A 15982-nucleotide genomic window follows, 5' to 3' on the forward strand; every position below is an offset into this window, starting at 1 on the left:
GTTTGAAAATCATGCATCTGGTTGGAGTAGCATATATTTAAATGCTGGGTGGGTGAGCAGTTGGGACAGAAAATACATAGGAGAGCCCTGGCAGGACTGTCACATGTGATTCAACTAGACAAAGAAGGAAATAAGACTTTGTGCCACAAACAGGGGTAGGAAACAAAATAAAAGGAAACCGGTGGTGGAAGGGGGAGCTTTTTGCAAGACAAACAGAATAGCTGAAGCACTGAAGTTTAAGTGTTCATATTCAAGCAAGGAAGAGTGAGTGGACTGCCGTGACTGGTGTGGAGGGGCACCTGGGGGACGTGGGTGGATGCGGGAGAGGCCTTTGAATGTCAGTCAGAGAGCTTTGGCTTAATGCTGTCAACTTATGTGATAATTAAAAAGCCATTCACTGTAGAATATAAGGAAATAGAAGTGTGATGCGGGATTCCAGTGTCCGTGATTTTGGTTTCTGAAGTCCGGGCTTTATGTTTAGGTCTTCCTTCAGGGTAGCTGGTAGGCACACTGTCTCTGTGGATCTGCACCTAGCTGACCAATCTTAAGACATTGTGGCTTGGTTCACTTGATTGTCTGTGACCCAGTATTTTCTTCTCAGACTTTTCTGATGTGAGGTGGATCCCAGTTTCAAAGATGTTAAAATAAGAAAGAAGCTGTGCATCTTATTTATTTATTTATTTATTTTTGGTGTATAGAAACTAATTTTATTTTTTGAAAACATTTTATTGGATGTTAGTTTCTACCATGGGCTTCCCAGGTGGCGCTAGTGGTAAAGAACCCACCTGCCAATGCAGGAGACATAAGAAATACAGGTTCCATCCCTGGGTCTGGAAGATCCCCTGGAGGAGGGTATGGTGACCCAGTCCGGTATTCTTGTCTGGAGAATCCCATGGACAGAGGAGCCTGGCGGGCTATAGTCCCTGAGGTCACAAAGAGTTGGACATGACTGAAGCTCTTAGAAGCAGGAACAGTTTCTGCCAAACAGCAAAGTGAGCCAGCTCTGTGTAGTGTGTATATGTTTGTGTGTGTGTGTATATTTACATATATAGAGAGAGGAGATTTTATATATATAATCTCTATGTTTTGGATTTCCTCCCCATTCAAGTCACCAGAGAGCACTGAGTAGAGTTCCCTGTGCTATACAGTAGGTTGTCACTGGTTGTCTATTTTATACATAGTATCAGTAGTGTATATATGATTGGGATTGACATAAAAGCTATGCATCTTAGAATCTGTGAAATGTACTCTTAGCCCCATTAGTATAACGATGTGCTTAATGTAGCGGTATTTGTGTATTACAATAATAGTAGTGAGCAGTAAGTTGTGGAGCTAAATGTACAACACTTGTTTTAGGGAAATGTGTCCTGTGTTTGATCCTGGATATTTGTGAGCAGTTCTTAGCCCCTATCTTAGGCTTACTCATAGACGAGTAGCAGGAGGGAGACCTGCTGACATTTACTCTAAGTCTCATGGATGGGAGGCAGGGAATGTGCCAGGCAGCTGGAGCCTGCCAAGTGGGTGAGGGTGGATGTGGGAAATAAGGGTGTTTCAGGCAGACAGATTTCGGAGATTTCAAGTAGTGCATCAGGGTTGTCCTGATAGGAGAGTGAGAAGCCCAAGGTGAAACATGGTTGGAGATACCTGCTCCCACATTGCTTTCAATACCATACTCTCATCATTTGTAAGATGCTGTTGTTCCTACCTTGGAGGAACTTGAATCCTGAAATACATTGAAATAACTATCCAGGAATCCACTGGAGCTTCCAGAACTTAGCAGGGGATGGGGGAGGGAAATCTCCCAGAGAAAGTGATGGTATTCCTAGTAACCCACTTATAAACATAACCAGTGTAGAAGATGAAAACTGTAGTCTGACCAGTTGTAAACTTTGTAAAGAAAGTTACATGAAGAGAAAGGTTAGTAAAAACTGTAGCCTTGTGCTCAGAGCAAGGCTCCAGAGGCCAGGAACCTGGATCTATTGAGATGGCCAAAAAGTTCGTTCAGTTAGGGGGAATACATTCAATAAAGTTCTTGGTGAAAAATGTGGTGTTTTTTTTTTTTTTTTTTTTTAATGTTTTACTTAAAACTGAATGAAATTTTGGCCAACCCAGTATATTCTGGCTTCACTACAAGTTGTATGAACCTGGCTAAGTTCTTTAGCTTTTCTACTACATGAAATCTTCATTTGTAAACTGGAGATAAAGGGTGATGTGAAGATTAGAGGTAAACGCTGTAAAATGTTTAGAGGAAAGCATGGCCCATCAGCACAATTCTTACGTTTTTTTAAAGGTACTGTTTATCCAGGAAGTGGGCTTCCCTGGTGGCTCAGTTGGTCAAGAATCCGCCTGCATTGCAGGAGACCTGGGTTCTATCCCTGGATTGGGAGGATCCCCTGGGAGAAAAAAATGGCAACCCACTCCAGTATTCTTGCCTGGAGAATCCCCATGGACAGAGGAGCCTGGCGGGCTACAGTCCATGGGGGTCACAGAGAGTCATACACGACTGAGCGACTAAGCGTAGTACAGCATCCAGGAAGTAAGGAGAATGGAGTCTGTCGTGCAGGTGAATCAGAGACTGTGTTAGTTTTTCTGTTTGCTTAGATGACCTGTCTGTAAGATGGTTTGCTTTATTTTTGCTACAGTTCCATACTCAGAAAGCTACCTTCTGTTTATCAGTTCAATATTAGAGTTTTAAAAAAAATAGCAATAATGTCAGTAGCTACAGTTGAAGGCTTCCTATGTTCTTAGGCAATGTTCTAAATACTTTTCATATATTATCATTTAGTCCTCACAACAATGTAATCCTCTTTTTATATGTAAAGAAATGAAGGCATAGAGAGCTAAAGTGACTTTCCCAAAGTCGCGCAGCTGATGCATGGTGGAGCCAGTGGCAGTCTTTTCTTGTATGTGCAGACACACGCACTCACACATGTGCGCACATGCAGATCTAGTTTTGGAAACTCCGTGAAGTACCTAAATTTGCTCCTGTTATATTATTGCAAGGTTGGACCAATGCTTTGTTTTCTGTGTGCCCTGCAGATTATAGTCCTCATCAGAAAGTTTGAGATCAGGTTTTTCCTTCCCCTACATTGAGTTGATTTCCTTTAGTGTAAATTTCAAAAGGATTGCATATGCGTGATGTAGTAAGTACCATTCTTACCATAAAATCTAGAGTACTTTGATCTTGAAGGAAATGAATGTATTTTATCCTCCTTCAAGGTTGACTAGAATCACAAGGATACAATTTTGTATTGAAGAAATACTCTAATTCTTTACATGGAAGTTTTCTTAATGCAGCTTTTTACTGGAAGGTTACCATGCTTATCTGAGATTTCCCATCTGTATGGTTCTCCAGAGGTCTCTTATATTACTCTGTTTTTAGAGTTGAAAATAGAAAAGAATCTGTTTTTTGACTTACTGTTTGGATGATATGATTGCTCTCTTGTTTCCAGTTAGGTAAGTAATTTATAAGGAGCTCATTTTAGCATATGGCCAGATGAAAGAGTTTTCTTATCCAGACAGATTCAGCAACATTGTCTTAGCCATCTTAAAATACAGATAAGTGAATAATAATTAGGTCCATCTTTATTACAATTTTGACATTCTCTTTAGGCTCCATCACTGTTAACACATACTCTTGGGATCGTGGAATATAATTATAACTTGTAGAAAGCTGTACTTTCAACTGAACATCACAAAGTGATCTAAAATCCAATGATAGTCTTGTGTTAAGAACAGTCTTGTGTGTGTATATATATTTATATTATATATATAAAATATATATATTTAATTTTACTTATAAGTGGTATCATATGATATTTATCTTTGATTTACTTGTTTGGGACTGACGTGTATACAGTGTCTTAAAATGGATGACCAACAAGGACCTACTGTATGGCACAGGGAACAGTGCTCAATATTCTATAATAATCTAAATGGGAAAACAATCTGAAAAAGAATACATATATGTGCATGTATAACTGAGTCACTTTGCTGTACACCTGAGACTAACACAACGTTGTACATTAACCATACTCCAATATAAAATAAAAATTTAAAAAAAAAAAAATTCTTGTCTTGGCTCTGCTCCTGGGCCTGGGTTCAGTGTAATCCTCAGTAAAGAGAAGGGTGTGTGCGGCCTCGTCCTTGGCCAGACTACAGAACATCCTTCAAGGCATAGATATGAAGTACTGGTGCAGTTAGCTGTGGGTATATTCATTAGTATATATTATTTCTTCTCTCTCCTTTCTTCGCTCCTTCAAGTATTATCCAAAGATGCTCTGGGAAAAAAGATACTGCCTTTAATTGCTTTATAATAAAATTAATGAGTGGCTTTGCAGCATTAGCCTGAGTCACAGCAAAAGGGATGCACAGTGAAGTGTCATGTGCTTCAAAACTCACTTATTACCACTGCTCCAGTGCCTGGCATCGTCAAGCGTGCTGATAAGGGCATTTAGAGCAAAATCGGCTTCATTTCAGCTGTGAGCCTTTCTCCATAGTGGTAGAAAGGAAGGAACTATTCCGGCGAGGGTTTTTGTTTAGTAGAACAATAAAATACATACCGAGAACTTGCTTTGAGCCCTTATTCTGAGGTTGGCTAGCTGTGCAACTATTAGGCAAGTCATGAAATTTCTGTTTTCTCAATTCACAAAAGAGATCATGCTTACAATACCTGGTTTTCCCCCACAACATTATTTGAAGATTATGGATGATTATGGTAATACGTTATTTTACTTCGTGCTTTACATAATAGTATTTTCTTCAGTCATCAAAGTGAGATTAGGGGTGAAGTGAGATTCTCTGAGTCTTACAGGTGATAAACTTGAGGTTTAAATAAGAACAATGTAAAAAGAGTTAATTCTTTCAGAATCTTTTTGCAAACTGTAAAGCCTATGTGAGTGTCAGTTATCAATGTTAGATGATAGCACTCCAGGGTCATTCCTGTGTGGGTTGGAGTCCTGCCTCTTCTTCATGGCTGTGAGGCGTTAAGCAGGTGAATTAAGTGTTCTGAACCATTTTTCCTAGTCTGTAAAGCTGTCTTCGTGGTGCTCACTTCATAGACTGGCACTGGGTTCCATGTCTGGCACAGGGTCTGGCTCATGGTGGCATCCATGAACTGGACTCTCCCTTTTACAGCCAGAAAATTTCCCTTCTTTCGTTTTTAAACAGAATGTTGACAGCGATTCAGACATGTGTTTTCCCTTATCTAATTTTAAGTTCATGGAATACGATTCTCTCTGTTGGACATCACCAGAGCTGTGATGATTTGCTTTCAGGTTCATCATTAACTACTTTTTGCAGATTGGTACTGGTTTTCAAAATAGCTCATAATAGATTTTAGTTGCTAAGAAAAATTCCTATTTCATTTTTCACAAGTACTTTAAAAAATTTCCCCACTTATTAAGTGATTTTGTGCAAGCAGAGCTGCTTAGTAAGACCTGTCTTTGTAGTCATTTCGTGTGTGTGTGTGTGTGTGTGTGTTTGCAAGGAGGTATTTTTAGATAGTTTAGCTGAACAGCAATCTGACGTCTTTAGAGGAGACATCAGTTCATTATGTGGATACAAATTCTATGCTTTCAGCTTTTATACACCAAGTCTTAATTTAAATCTGTTCTTCTTGCCGTTTCTAACGAAAGAGACTCTATCATGGTATGTATTCTGTTTCTTCCTAAGGCTGGCCTTTCTAGTTAACCTTTGCTTAGAGAAATGATCAAGGTAGAAATGGCTTTATTTGCTCACAACTTAATATAGATTATGGGAGCAGGGGATTTTGGGTCATATTTAAATATGCCGTTATATATTATGCTACACAGTATTTCTCTATTGCAGTGTGGTTCAGGGGATTTAAAATAGTCATTATGGACTCATAAATGCTGCTTTCTTAGAAGAAGAACATTTTAAAGGCCAGGATGTGGGAGTTCTATACCTCTTAACTGTACATATTGCTTTATCGGTTCAAAAAAATGCCTTTGCTTGGTGAAAGATAATTTCATGCTGAGCATGTAAGAGAACGTGATTATTTGCTTTCGTGTTGTTCTAAACACAGTGTTATATATTAAGTTGTGATGATATGTTTTCTCTCTTTTTTTTCATACCTTTTAAAATTTTGGGAAAAGAAGCTCTTGCAGCTTAAGCAAATTATGTTAGTTGTTTGTGGCACTTGTTCTCACAAAAAGATGTCTTTGGTTAATGACAAGCATAGAACTTATGTATTTGTTTTTCTGATTTTACTATTGTTAATTTGGGAAAGCTATTCATAAGTTCAAAAGGTTTTTAAAATTAATGTTCAGAAATATTCTTTATTCATTCTCCAAAATTTAAAATTTATATCTAATTTATGCTAAAATGTCAAAGTTTGAGTGAAAACTTTTGTTATTCATTCAAATGTGTTATCTGTGGGGGGTAAAGCTTCCAGAATTTGAGGCACTGATTTATCATTTTTAACTCAGTTATTTGATAATGTATGAGCCAACTGGGATTTTAGTGATATTTTAGTTTTTGCAATGGGGTTCTTTATATTTTGCCTGACTTTATAGACATAAAGTATTATCAAAGAGAGATGAGTTATTAACCTAAAGAAAGACTTGATCTTGGAGAGTCAGGAAATAATGGACATGGATCTTAAGATGCAGAGCTTTCATTCTTGGGAAAAAGCAGTAAGCAATATCTACATATCTGGAGGGGTCAGACAGGACATTTTTATAGTATGAAAAACAGGAAATCCTAAAGCTTTGACATTTTTAAAAAATGCATTCTTGTTCTTAAAAATTAGTGGCGTTATGTAACCATTTAAGAATTTAGCTGAAGCCTGATATTAAGTGACTCAGATTCCTAGCTTCTTAATGATGCTTCTTTACAGTGAAATTCAAGCAGTTGCCAGATTCTTGAGCCATGAGTTCATTCTCCCTCCCCCCAAAATTTGCATGCCATCAAAACAGACTGCTGCCAGAAGAGGTGTGAGTGCTGAAATTCTTATATGCTAAGTGTAACATACTCCATATCAGGCTGTTTCTCAGTAAAATCATTGATATTTTCATTTAAGAGAAGTGACCATCTTCAGGCTAAAGTTTCTTTACTGGAAAGTGGCATAAAATCTCCTGACACTGGCTCTGTTGGTCTCTTTTCTTACTTCCTGTAGCACCTCCAGGAGAATAACCGTTGCTCTTTCAGGACTGTTTCCCCCAAATCAACCAAGAAAGGCCCCTGCCTTCTTCTGACATAGGCAAAATAAGATGTTGAAGTTAACTTTACATTAAAATAATTGAATTCCCGTGTTACTTCCGCTTTTTGCTAGTATGTATCTAACATGTTTGAGGCTTCCCTGATGGCTCAGTGGTAAAGAATCTGCCTGCTAATGCAGGAGACACTGGTTTGATCCCTGGGTCAGGAAGATCCCCTGGAGGAGCAAATGGCAATACACTCCAGTATTCATACCTGGGAAATCCCATGGACAGGGGAGCCTGGCAGGCTACAGTCCATGGTTGCAAAGAGTCAGACACAACTGAGTGACTGAACAACAACAACAACATCTAATATGTTTACATTAATGACTTAGCTCAAAAGGGACAGAAAATTTGAGACCTTCTGCCTCTTATTCCTCCAATCTGTTTGTTGACTTCCAGAATCATTACCTCATCACAGTAGAAGAACAATGTATCCTCTTCCTCATTGTCATAATCGTCTGGATCATCATTTATTATTATTATTTGTGTGTATATTAACCTGGAAACACTTAACGAGCAGGTGAAAACTTTTGCACAGATCCCCCCCGACACACACATACAACCAGACATCCACTGGTTGATTATAATAAAATTTAAGACCGTATATTTCATTGCCCAAGAGATGTGATGTGGATGGTGTCACCTTGAATTTGATACAACCAAAATAAAACTTCTGAGTGTTTTCTCAGTCACCAACCCAAGAAACAAACCCAGCTAACCAAGCAGGCTGCAAAGGCTTACAGTTGTACAGTTTTCCTCCCCTCCCATTATTGACATTACCATTTACTGAGAGATTAAAGTCCCAAACCCATGAGTTACCTTTGGTCTTTTGGGTTACTCCAGACTCCATGCTCTTCTGCAAGTCTTGTTTTATCCACCCTCCTGGCCTTGGTTCCTTCTCCAATGTCATCACCCTGGTCCAGGACACCAGCATCTTTTTCCTTGGACGGTTCCCACTGACTCCTGCATTTCCCTGATTTCTGTGCTCGCCCTGCTCCATGCCATTCTTCACAGAGCAACCACCTTATCTTAAAAAAGATGAATCAGACCATGTCCTTTCTTTTAAAACTCTTTAGTAGTTGGAATGAAATCTGTACTCCCTTCAGAGCTGGGGCACGAACTGGGCTCATCTTAGTTTCCTCTCTTATCCACACCCCCAGCTCCTTGACTTTCCTTTTGTTCACTGAACAGACCAAACCATGGAGTCTTTCCACTAGTTTTCTTTTCTGCCCAAGTTCAGTCTCTTGGAACCTTCTGGTTCCTAGACTCTCTGATCCCAGGTGCAGGAGGGTCTCCTGCCAGGTGAGTCTGGGATAGCCATGCAAACATTTCACACAGGGTGAACATGATCTGTCAGGCATGTTCACCCTGTGTGAACATGTCAGGCGTGTTCATATGATCGTGTTGTTCTTGCTGTTATGGTTTGACTGCTCATTTATTATGTGCCTGTTGAAATGTAAAGCCTCACAAGAGTAGGGACTTCAACTGTGAGATACAGCACTTTATCTAGAGTGTCCAGGATATGTTTACCATGAAAAAGCCCTTTAATAAGTATTTATTGTATGTGACCAATGAAGTAATAAAAAGTACAACAATGCAGATATAGGCAGACATCATTGTTTCACCTTGAGAAGATTCTTTCCCCCTTGGTTAGATGAACTTAGGTGAAACGAAATAAGCTCTAAAGGCTAAAGGCAGTAAGGACCCAGCAGATATCAACCCTTGAATGTTTTCTAATGCATTAGCAATCCTTATAATCAATTAAGACTAACACTGTTACCTATAAGAATTTTTTTTTATAATAAGTCATGCAATTCTTTAATATTATATAAAATGTGGAAATTTTATAATTAATTAAAATTAATAAAATATGGAAATAAATAGCAGCAAAAATTTTCTGGTATAAGCTGTTTAGGAATTTTGGACAACATGAAGTTGTAGAGATCCAGTCTATTTGGAAAGAATATTAATATGGATCATATGGAAGATCAATCTCCAAAGGTCTTAATTCAGTGCCAGAAACAGGTTAACGTACTTGCTTCTGTTTTTATGTGGTGGGAACGCGACTGTCTAAGATGATGAAAGTTACCTGCACTTCTAAGAGTATTTGTCTTCATATACATAAATCATGAAGTTGAGGTTAAAACTAATCCTACCTTAATTTTGGTCTATACAACATAATAGCTCATAATGGGAGCTTTATATCGCCCTGTCCTGATGTAACTTCTATGGGCCATATCAGCAGTGCCCATTGTTTTATAATCCCTAATAATCTTCATTCTGAATCTAAGGGGAAGAGTCTTTTAACTTAAGCATCCCCAAGAGGGCTTTCTTGTGCCTCAGAATTTGAAAGCACCCTGAAATTTGTTCTTTTAAAAATTCTCTGTACTTTGTTATGTGTGCATGCTATAACATTCTTACATGTATTTATTCTGTGATTAAATCTTCAGATTACTGTAAATGATACCTAAACTCTAAAGAGTCAAATCTAATTATCTTAATATGACCTTAAGAAAAGTAAGGGAAAATAAAAAGTAAACTTTTATTTGTCTGCAATTTTGTTGGACTGAAGTATTTAAAAGAGTAAGATAGAAAGAAGAGACAAAATCCTAAACCTTTCAAAATGGAAAATTAATTTTAAACTTAAAAGTGTGTTCCTTCCTATGTTGATATTGCCTTTGCATAAGTGAATAAATAGAAATAAACTTTTTTCAAAGAAAAGTTTATTTTCCCTTTTACTATTTTTTTTTCAGAATACTTGTTTAAAAACATTAATGCTACAATTTACATTGTAGAAAAATTGGAAAATATTCAAATTAATTTTATTATATGAAAGTAAGATCTGGATTCTAGTATCAAGCGTGCCACGGCTAGTTCCTTTTCTTGACATCAGTTCCCACAATTTCAAATGAGAAGATTATGCTAAATAAATCCCTAAAAACCCTTCCAGGTCTGTAATGGTTCTTTTATACAAAAAGTTGCATTTGCATAATGCTTTATATTACTAGAGTTCATTCACATTGGTCCTACATTCTCAGAACTGCCTTGTGGGGTGGGCAGGACAAACCTTGTTATATCTCCTCTACATGGGTGAGGAAGTTGAGCTGTAAGGAATTAAAATGATTTCTTGAGTCACATAAACCACTTGGAACCAGCCATGTACTATTTCTACAATTTCATGTTATAATTTATGACCTCCTAATGCTAGTTGCTGGTTAGGAGCTTGGTCAAAATAATTACTCATTTTGTGAGGATATTTAATAAATTACCACTCTGTAGTTAGGAACTTGAGTTTTTATAATCTGATCCCTTGTTCCTGGAAAACTTGGTCAGGCACCCCCATCTCTTATAGGAGGCTACAGCTCATTACAAAAGTAGTGTAGCCATCAGTGACACATAGGTAATCACCTTGATAGCAGTTTACATAATTGGAATTTTATCTTTTGTGAAAGTTAGCCAATTGGTTCCAGAAGCACCTGTAAGCATTAGGTTAGGTTTTGAAAGTCCGTCGTTAAGTTTGTTCGCTGTGGTCCTGAAGGCAGACCCCACTCCATCCTGACAGTCCTCCCATTCTCCCTCTCCACCACCCCAACAGGATGGTTTATCTTTTTAAAAAATTTGTTTTATTGAAATATAGTTGATTTACACCCTTGGGTTCATTTCTGCTTTACGGCAAAGTGAGTTATTCATATACATCTTCTTTTCCACTGTGGTTTGTCACAGGATATTGAATGTAGTTCTGCATCCCATACAGTAGGGCCTTGGTTATCTGTTCTGCATCTAACAGTTCGCATCTGCTAATCCCAAACTCCCAATCCATCTCTCCCCCAACTCCCTCCCAGTTGGCAGTCACAGGTCTCTTCTCTCTGTCTGTGAGTCTGTTTGATATATAAATTCATTTGTGTCATATTTTAGATTCTACATATAAGTGATATCATACGGTATTTGTCTTTCTTTGTCTGAGTTGCTTCACTTAGTATGATCATCTCTAGGTCCATCTGTGTTGCTTTAAATGGCATTATTTCATTCTTTTTATGGTTGAGTAGTCCATTGGTATTCCACTGTATTTGTGTACGCATGTTCTTTATGCATTCACCGAGACACAATGATGTAGAAAACCTTACTGGATCCTGTTAGTTGCCTGTTTAAAACCCCAGTGACTTCCCATTGCCCTTACAGTAAGCCTCCTTTGTAGTAGGACTGATTCCTACTACTCCGAACCTCTTTACACCTCTCTGCCCTTCAGTCACCTTGAACATGATTGTTTCCTGAGCATCCCCAAGTTCTTCCTACCTCAGGGCCTCTGCCCTCTGTGTTCCTTCCAGCTGTCAAGCTCGCCCCTGGTTCCCTGTCTGGCTGGATCCTTTGTGTGTATTCACCTCTTGTCTCAAATGTCACTTTCTCAGAGCAGCCTCCCCAGGTGCCCCATCTAGAATAGTCTCCCCAGTCATAGGTATCACGGTCCATTGCATCACCTGCCCTTCAGTGTTCTCTTTATAGAACCGATGATATCTATAATTCTTTTGTTTATTATACTCAACCCTTCTTCACCTTCCACCCCAAAACCCTCCCACCTCCAGAAGTGTCAATTCCAGGGACCAGGGCCAGTCATTGCCAAATGACAAGCTCCTAAAACCGTGCCTGGCTCATCGCAGTCAGTCAGTGAATCCTTGTTAAATAATTAAGTAGATGGATGAATCTTAACAGTTCTGAGTTCAAACACTCTTCATGTGCCAGGTTCCTCTGTCTATATAGGAATCTATATAGACAGGAACTCAAAAAGTTTTGAGACCACAAGTTTTGTCCTGACTTGCAGGAAATCCAAACTAAATACGTTGCTTTACTATGCTTACTGTTAGCCTGGGTTTAGTATAATCTCGTCAGTCTCCTTCTATTCCTTGTCTTCGCACCTTTTGCTAGCAGTCTTACCTGTAATTGCTGAAACACAGGAGTGATTGTTGAACTGGGTGGGGAGAGGCATCCTGATTCATTTTGTCTTGGCCTTCAGAGTCTTCAGCTCTAGACTAGGGTTAATAGTTCAGTGATTTGTGTGTTTATTCAGCAGTGACTGCATTTCTGGCTCTTTGAGGCATAGGAAAGAATGATGGAAAGGCACGCATGACCCCTTTTGGACTCACCCAGGGAAGGCTGGGGAGGGTGGAGCAGTGGCTTCTGTGAAGGGTGTTGAGCTCTGGGCAACATGGGAGTGTCTGACAAGAACCCGCCCTCAGGAGAAGGCTTCAGGAATTATGCTGCCCTGGCTGAGGGTATTCTGCTAGGAGAAAGGAACAACAGAGGCTGAGGAGAGAGAAACTCGGCATGATATTTATTACTAAATAACCATAAAGAGCTTCCACACCCAGGGCAGAGAATGAGGGGCTGAGAGGAGTGTGCAAAGATCACCACGAGAAGAGGTGGGTGCGGAGATCAGAGGTGTGACCCTCTCCCTGCGGTAAAGAGGGTCCCTCACTGGCTACCAGCCGGGGATTGGCATGATCAGGTGCATATTTTTCTGTCCTTTTTTGGACGTTTACTTGGTTGCAACTTGGAGAGGAGATAAAAGGGACATAGGAGATTGATGCAGGAGGTGGTGTCCCAGTGGTAGATGAAGTGGGAGAAGCCCCATCAGAGGCTCTGGTGCACAGTGGGTGCTTGGCCAGTTGTCCACGGTCTTGGTTCTGCTGAGGGTGAATTGAGGCTTTGTAACTTCTAGGCTGCGGAAGGTCAGCTGTGTGTATCTGAGGACGTTTCCAGGTTGTTTACGCTGTGTATGCGTGTGTGTGCATGCACATGCAAGCACTAATGACACCACAGATTATATGAAACTCATAATAAGATTCCCTAAGTGTATCTTCTTGATTAATACGATTCTGTTTCCCTAATTTAAACTTGGAATTAATAAATGAATATGCATACACATACAGACTTAGAAGTTCAGAGAAAGTAGTTGAAGTTTAAGGCAAGTAAAAGCTTTGTAGAGTACTAGATGTTGGTGTTTGTTTAGGAAGAGTGTGCTTTCTAAGACAGTTGCTCAGTTGATGTTGTAAATAGACCCTTGGCTCAGATGGTAAAGAATCCGCGGGCAAGGCGGGAGACCTGGGTTCGATCCGTGGGTTGGGAGTATCCCCTGGAGGAGAGCATGGCAACCCACTCCAGTATTCTTCCCTGGAGGATCTCCATGGACAGAGGAGCCTGGCAGGTACATCCCATGTGGTTGCAAAGAGTCTGACATGACTGAACGACTAAGTATAGTACAGTAACTGAGAAATGCTGGAGCCTTGAGGGAAGTGAGGGTGTTAGGAAGGAGTCTTCTTGTGAGGTCACATGTGCTCCACTGTTTCCTGGTCACTCATACTATTTGCCCGGTGATATGCTGTCTGAGGTTCACCAGTCTAAGCAAACAAACAAATGAAAAAGGAAGACTGGAGGAAAAGAAAAATCTGTTAGCCTTTGTGCAATTTTGGCAGCGTGTCTTTGCTGGCCCCAGGCAATGAGTAATGCACTGCAAATGTTCAGTTAATTCTCCCCCAGTGCCCTCCAGACAGAGCTAAAGCAATGACATTATCTGGTGTGCCAGGGTTGACACACAAAGCCCTTGAAAATAGATGTTAAATTAAATGTCTTATCTCTGAAGTCCTTGGAAATAAATGCTAAAATGAGTATCTTTATCGTTGAAGGAATGGGAAAAACTGATAATACTAGACACATACCTACTATTTTTTGTGAGTAACTTAAGAGGGATAACATTTAATTATTTTTTGGTTTAAAGATTATTGTCTGGCTAGGTTGTAATACTCCTCACTGGGAAAGCAGCAGTTGTGGGTTGTGTTTGAGTGAAATCTAGAACCACGAGCAGTAGAATCTGAGATATCATTTGAAATCTAGGTGGTTTCCTCTCGTGTGTGTGTGTGTGTGTGTGTGTGTGTGTGACATAGATATAAGAGGAACGGGGTGGGATTTTTCAGTAAATAGAGGTATATAGCCAATGTACCCAGAAAACGTGACTTAGACTAGATACAGCTTCACAGCTGAGTCGTTGCCATGGGACATCCTCTAAGATGAGCTCTGAGGCCCTTGTTTGTCGATGGTCTCTTGGTACAAGTTGTAATAAACATCTTCTTTGTATTTAAGTTATGTGGAATTACTGTTGAATGTTTCTCCAAATGGCAATAATACTTGTGTACGTTAACCATTTAAGGAAAATGTTTAAATTCATGATGCTGCATGGTGCTCAGAACCTTCCGATCTTTTCATTTTACTCAGGAGGAAAGTCAACATCATTCCTGCAGCTTCCCCACATGATTTCCCATGGAATCTCTCTCTGCCCTAATTCTCTCTGGTCGTCTTGGGGCTGGTGCTGACTTCCTAGCTGTTCCTAAACACACCAAGGCTGCTGTGCCCGTGGCTTGTGCCCTTGATGAAATGCCTGTTTTTTCACATGAGTGTCTGCAGGGTGCAGGCATTCGCTCCATTGTGGTCTTTACTCAAATGACATCTTAGGAGTAAGGCCTCTCACCCTCTACATCCCATATCCTGCTTAATTTTCACTTTCAATTTACTTACCTCTGCGTGATGTATTCTTACCTGTTTGATAGTCTTCCCTCCCCACCCCCACCATCCTACAGCCCGCACACAAATGCTAGGAAATAAAGGATTCTATGGAATCAAGGGTTTTGAATACATTCAAGTTTCTTCCTAGGGAGATTAAGTTTCATGAATTCCTATTTTTCCAAAGAATATAGCTTATATTTCAATAGAAGTATTTTTTCCCCCAAGCAATCAGTCTGTTCAATGAATTTTTGAGTACTTAAAATCACTTGACTAAGTAGGTGGCTTCTAGACTTAATTTTCCATTAAAGCTGTTAAGTGGTACTTTTAGAGGACAGATAATTATTTTGGAAGCCTTACATTCCCATCATGTAATATTTGCATATTGAAATTTGGCCAGGTGCCCTCTGAGCCCTAGGGTGCTGAACAAACCTGAATCTATTTTATACTGTTTTGGGGTCATAAGGTACCATCATAAGTTGATTTTGTTTTGCAGTTGCACAGAGAACCCAATAATTTTTCATAAGATGTTTAGTAATTGTATTCCTTTGGCTTAAGGATATACTAGATTTCTCTCTTTTTCAATTCAGTTCAGTCACTCATTCGTGTCCGACTCTTTGCGACCCCATGAATTGCAGCATGCCAAGGCTTCCCTGTCCATCACCAACTCCCGGAGTTCGCCCAAACTCTTGTCCATCGAGTCGGTGATGCCATCCAGCCATCTCATCCTCTGTCATCCCCTCCTCCTCCTGCCCGCAATCCCTCCCAGCATCAGAGTCTTTTCCAATGAGTCAATTCTGCACATGAGGTGGCCAAAGTATTGGAGTTTCAGCTTTAGCATCAATCCTTCCAAAGAACACCCAGGACTGATCTTCATTAGAATGGACTGGTTGGATCTCCTTGAAGTCCAAGGGACTCTCAAGAGTCTTCTCCAACATCACAGTTCAAAAGCATCAATTCTTCAGTGCTTAGCCTTCTTCACAGTCCAACTCTCACATCCATACATGACTGGAATGTATGTATGGTATTTCCACTGGAAAAACCATAGCCTTGACTAGACGGACCTTTGTTGGCAAAGTAATGTCTCTGCTTTTGAATATGCTATCTAGGTTGGTCATAACTTTCCTTCCAAGGAGTAAGCATCTTTTAATTTTGTGGCTGCAATCACCATCTGCATTGATTTTGGAGCCCCAAAAAATAAAGTCTAACAC

General features: G+C 39.7%; 1 protein-coding gene across 13 annotated transcripts in view; it reads left to right on the top strand.

Annotated features, from left to right (window-relative positions):
* RAPGEF2 (Rap guanine nucleotide exchange factor (GEF) 2) overlaps positions 1–15982 on the top strand; it is a 188833-nt gene that overhangs the window by 104152 nt on the left and 68699 nt on the right. The window contains exon 1 of one of the 13 annotated variants that reach the window (XM_010836103.1): positions 4060–5649. The exons of the other annotated variants lie outside the window; for them this stretch is intronic. Within the exon in view, the coding sequence (XP_010834405.1) occupies positions 5647–5649 (3 nt within the window). The 5' untranslated portion in view covers positions 4060–5646. Of the gene's footprint in view, positions 1–4059; positions 5650–15982 lie in introns of those variants that run through there. 13 annotated transcript variants of the gene reach the window in all.

The sequence above is a fragment of the Bison bison genome, unplaced genomic scaffold (assembly GCF_000754665.1).
Source record: "Bison bison bison isolate TAMUID 2011002044 unplaced genomic scaffold, Bison_UMD1.0 scf7180017864060, whole genome shotgun sequence".
Classification (NCBI taxonomy): Eukaryota; Metazoa; Chordata; class Mammalia; order Artiodactyla; family Bovidae; genus Bison; species Bison bison.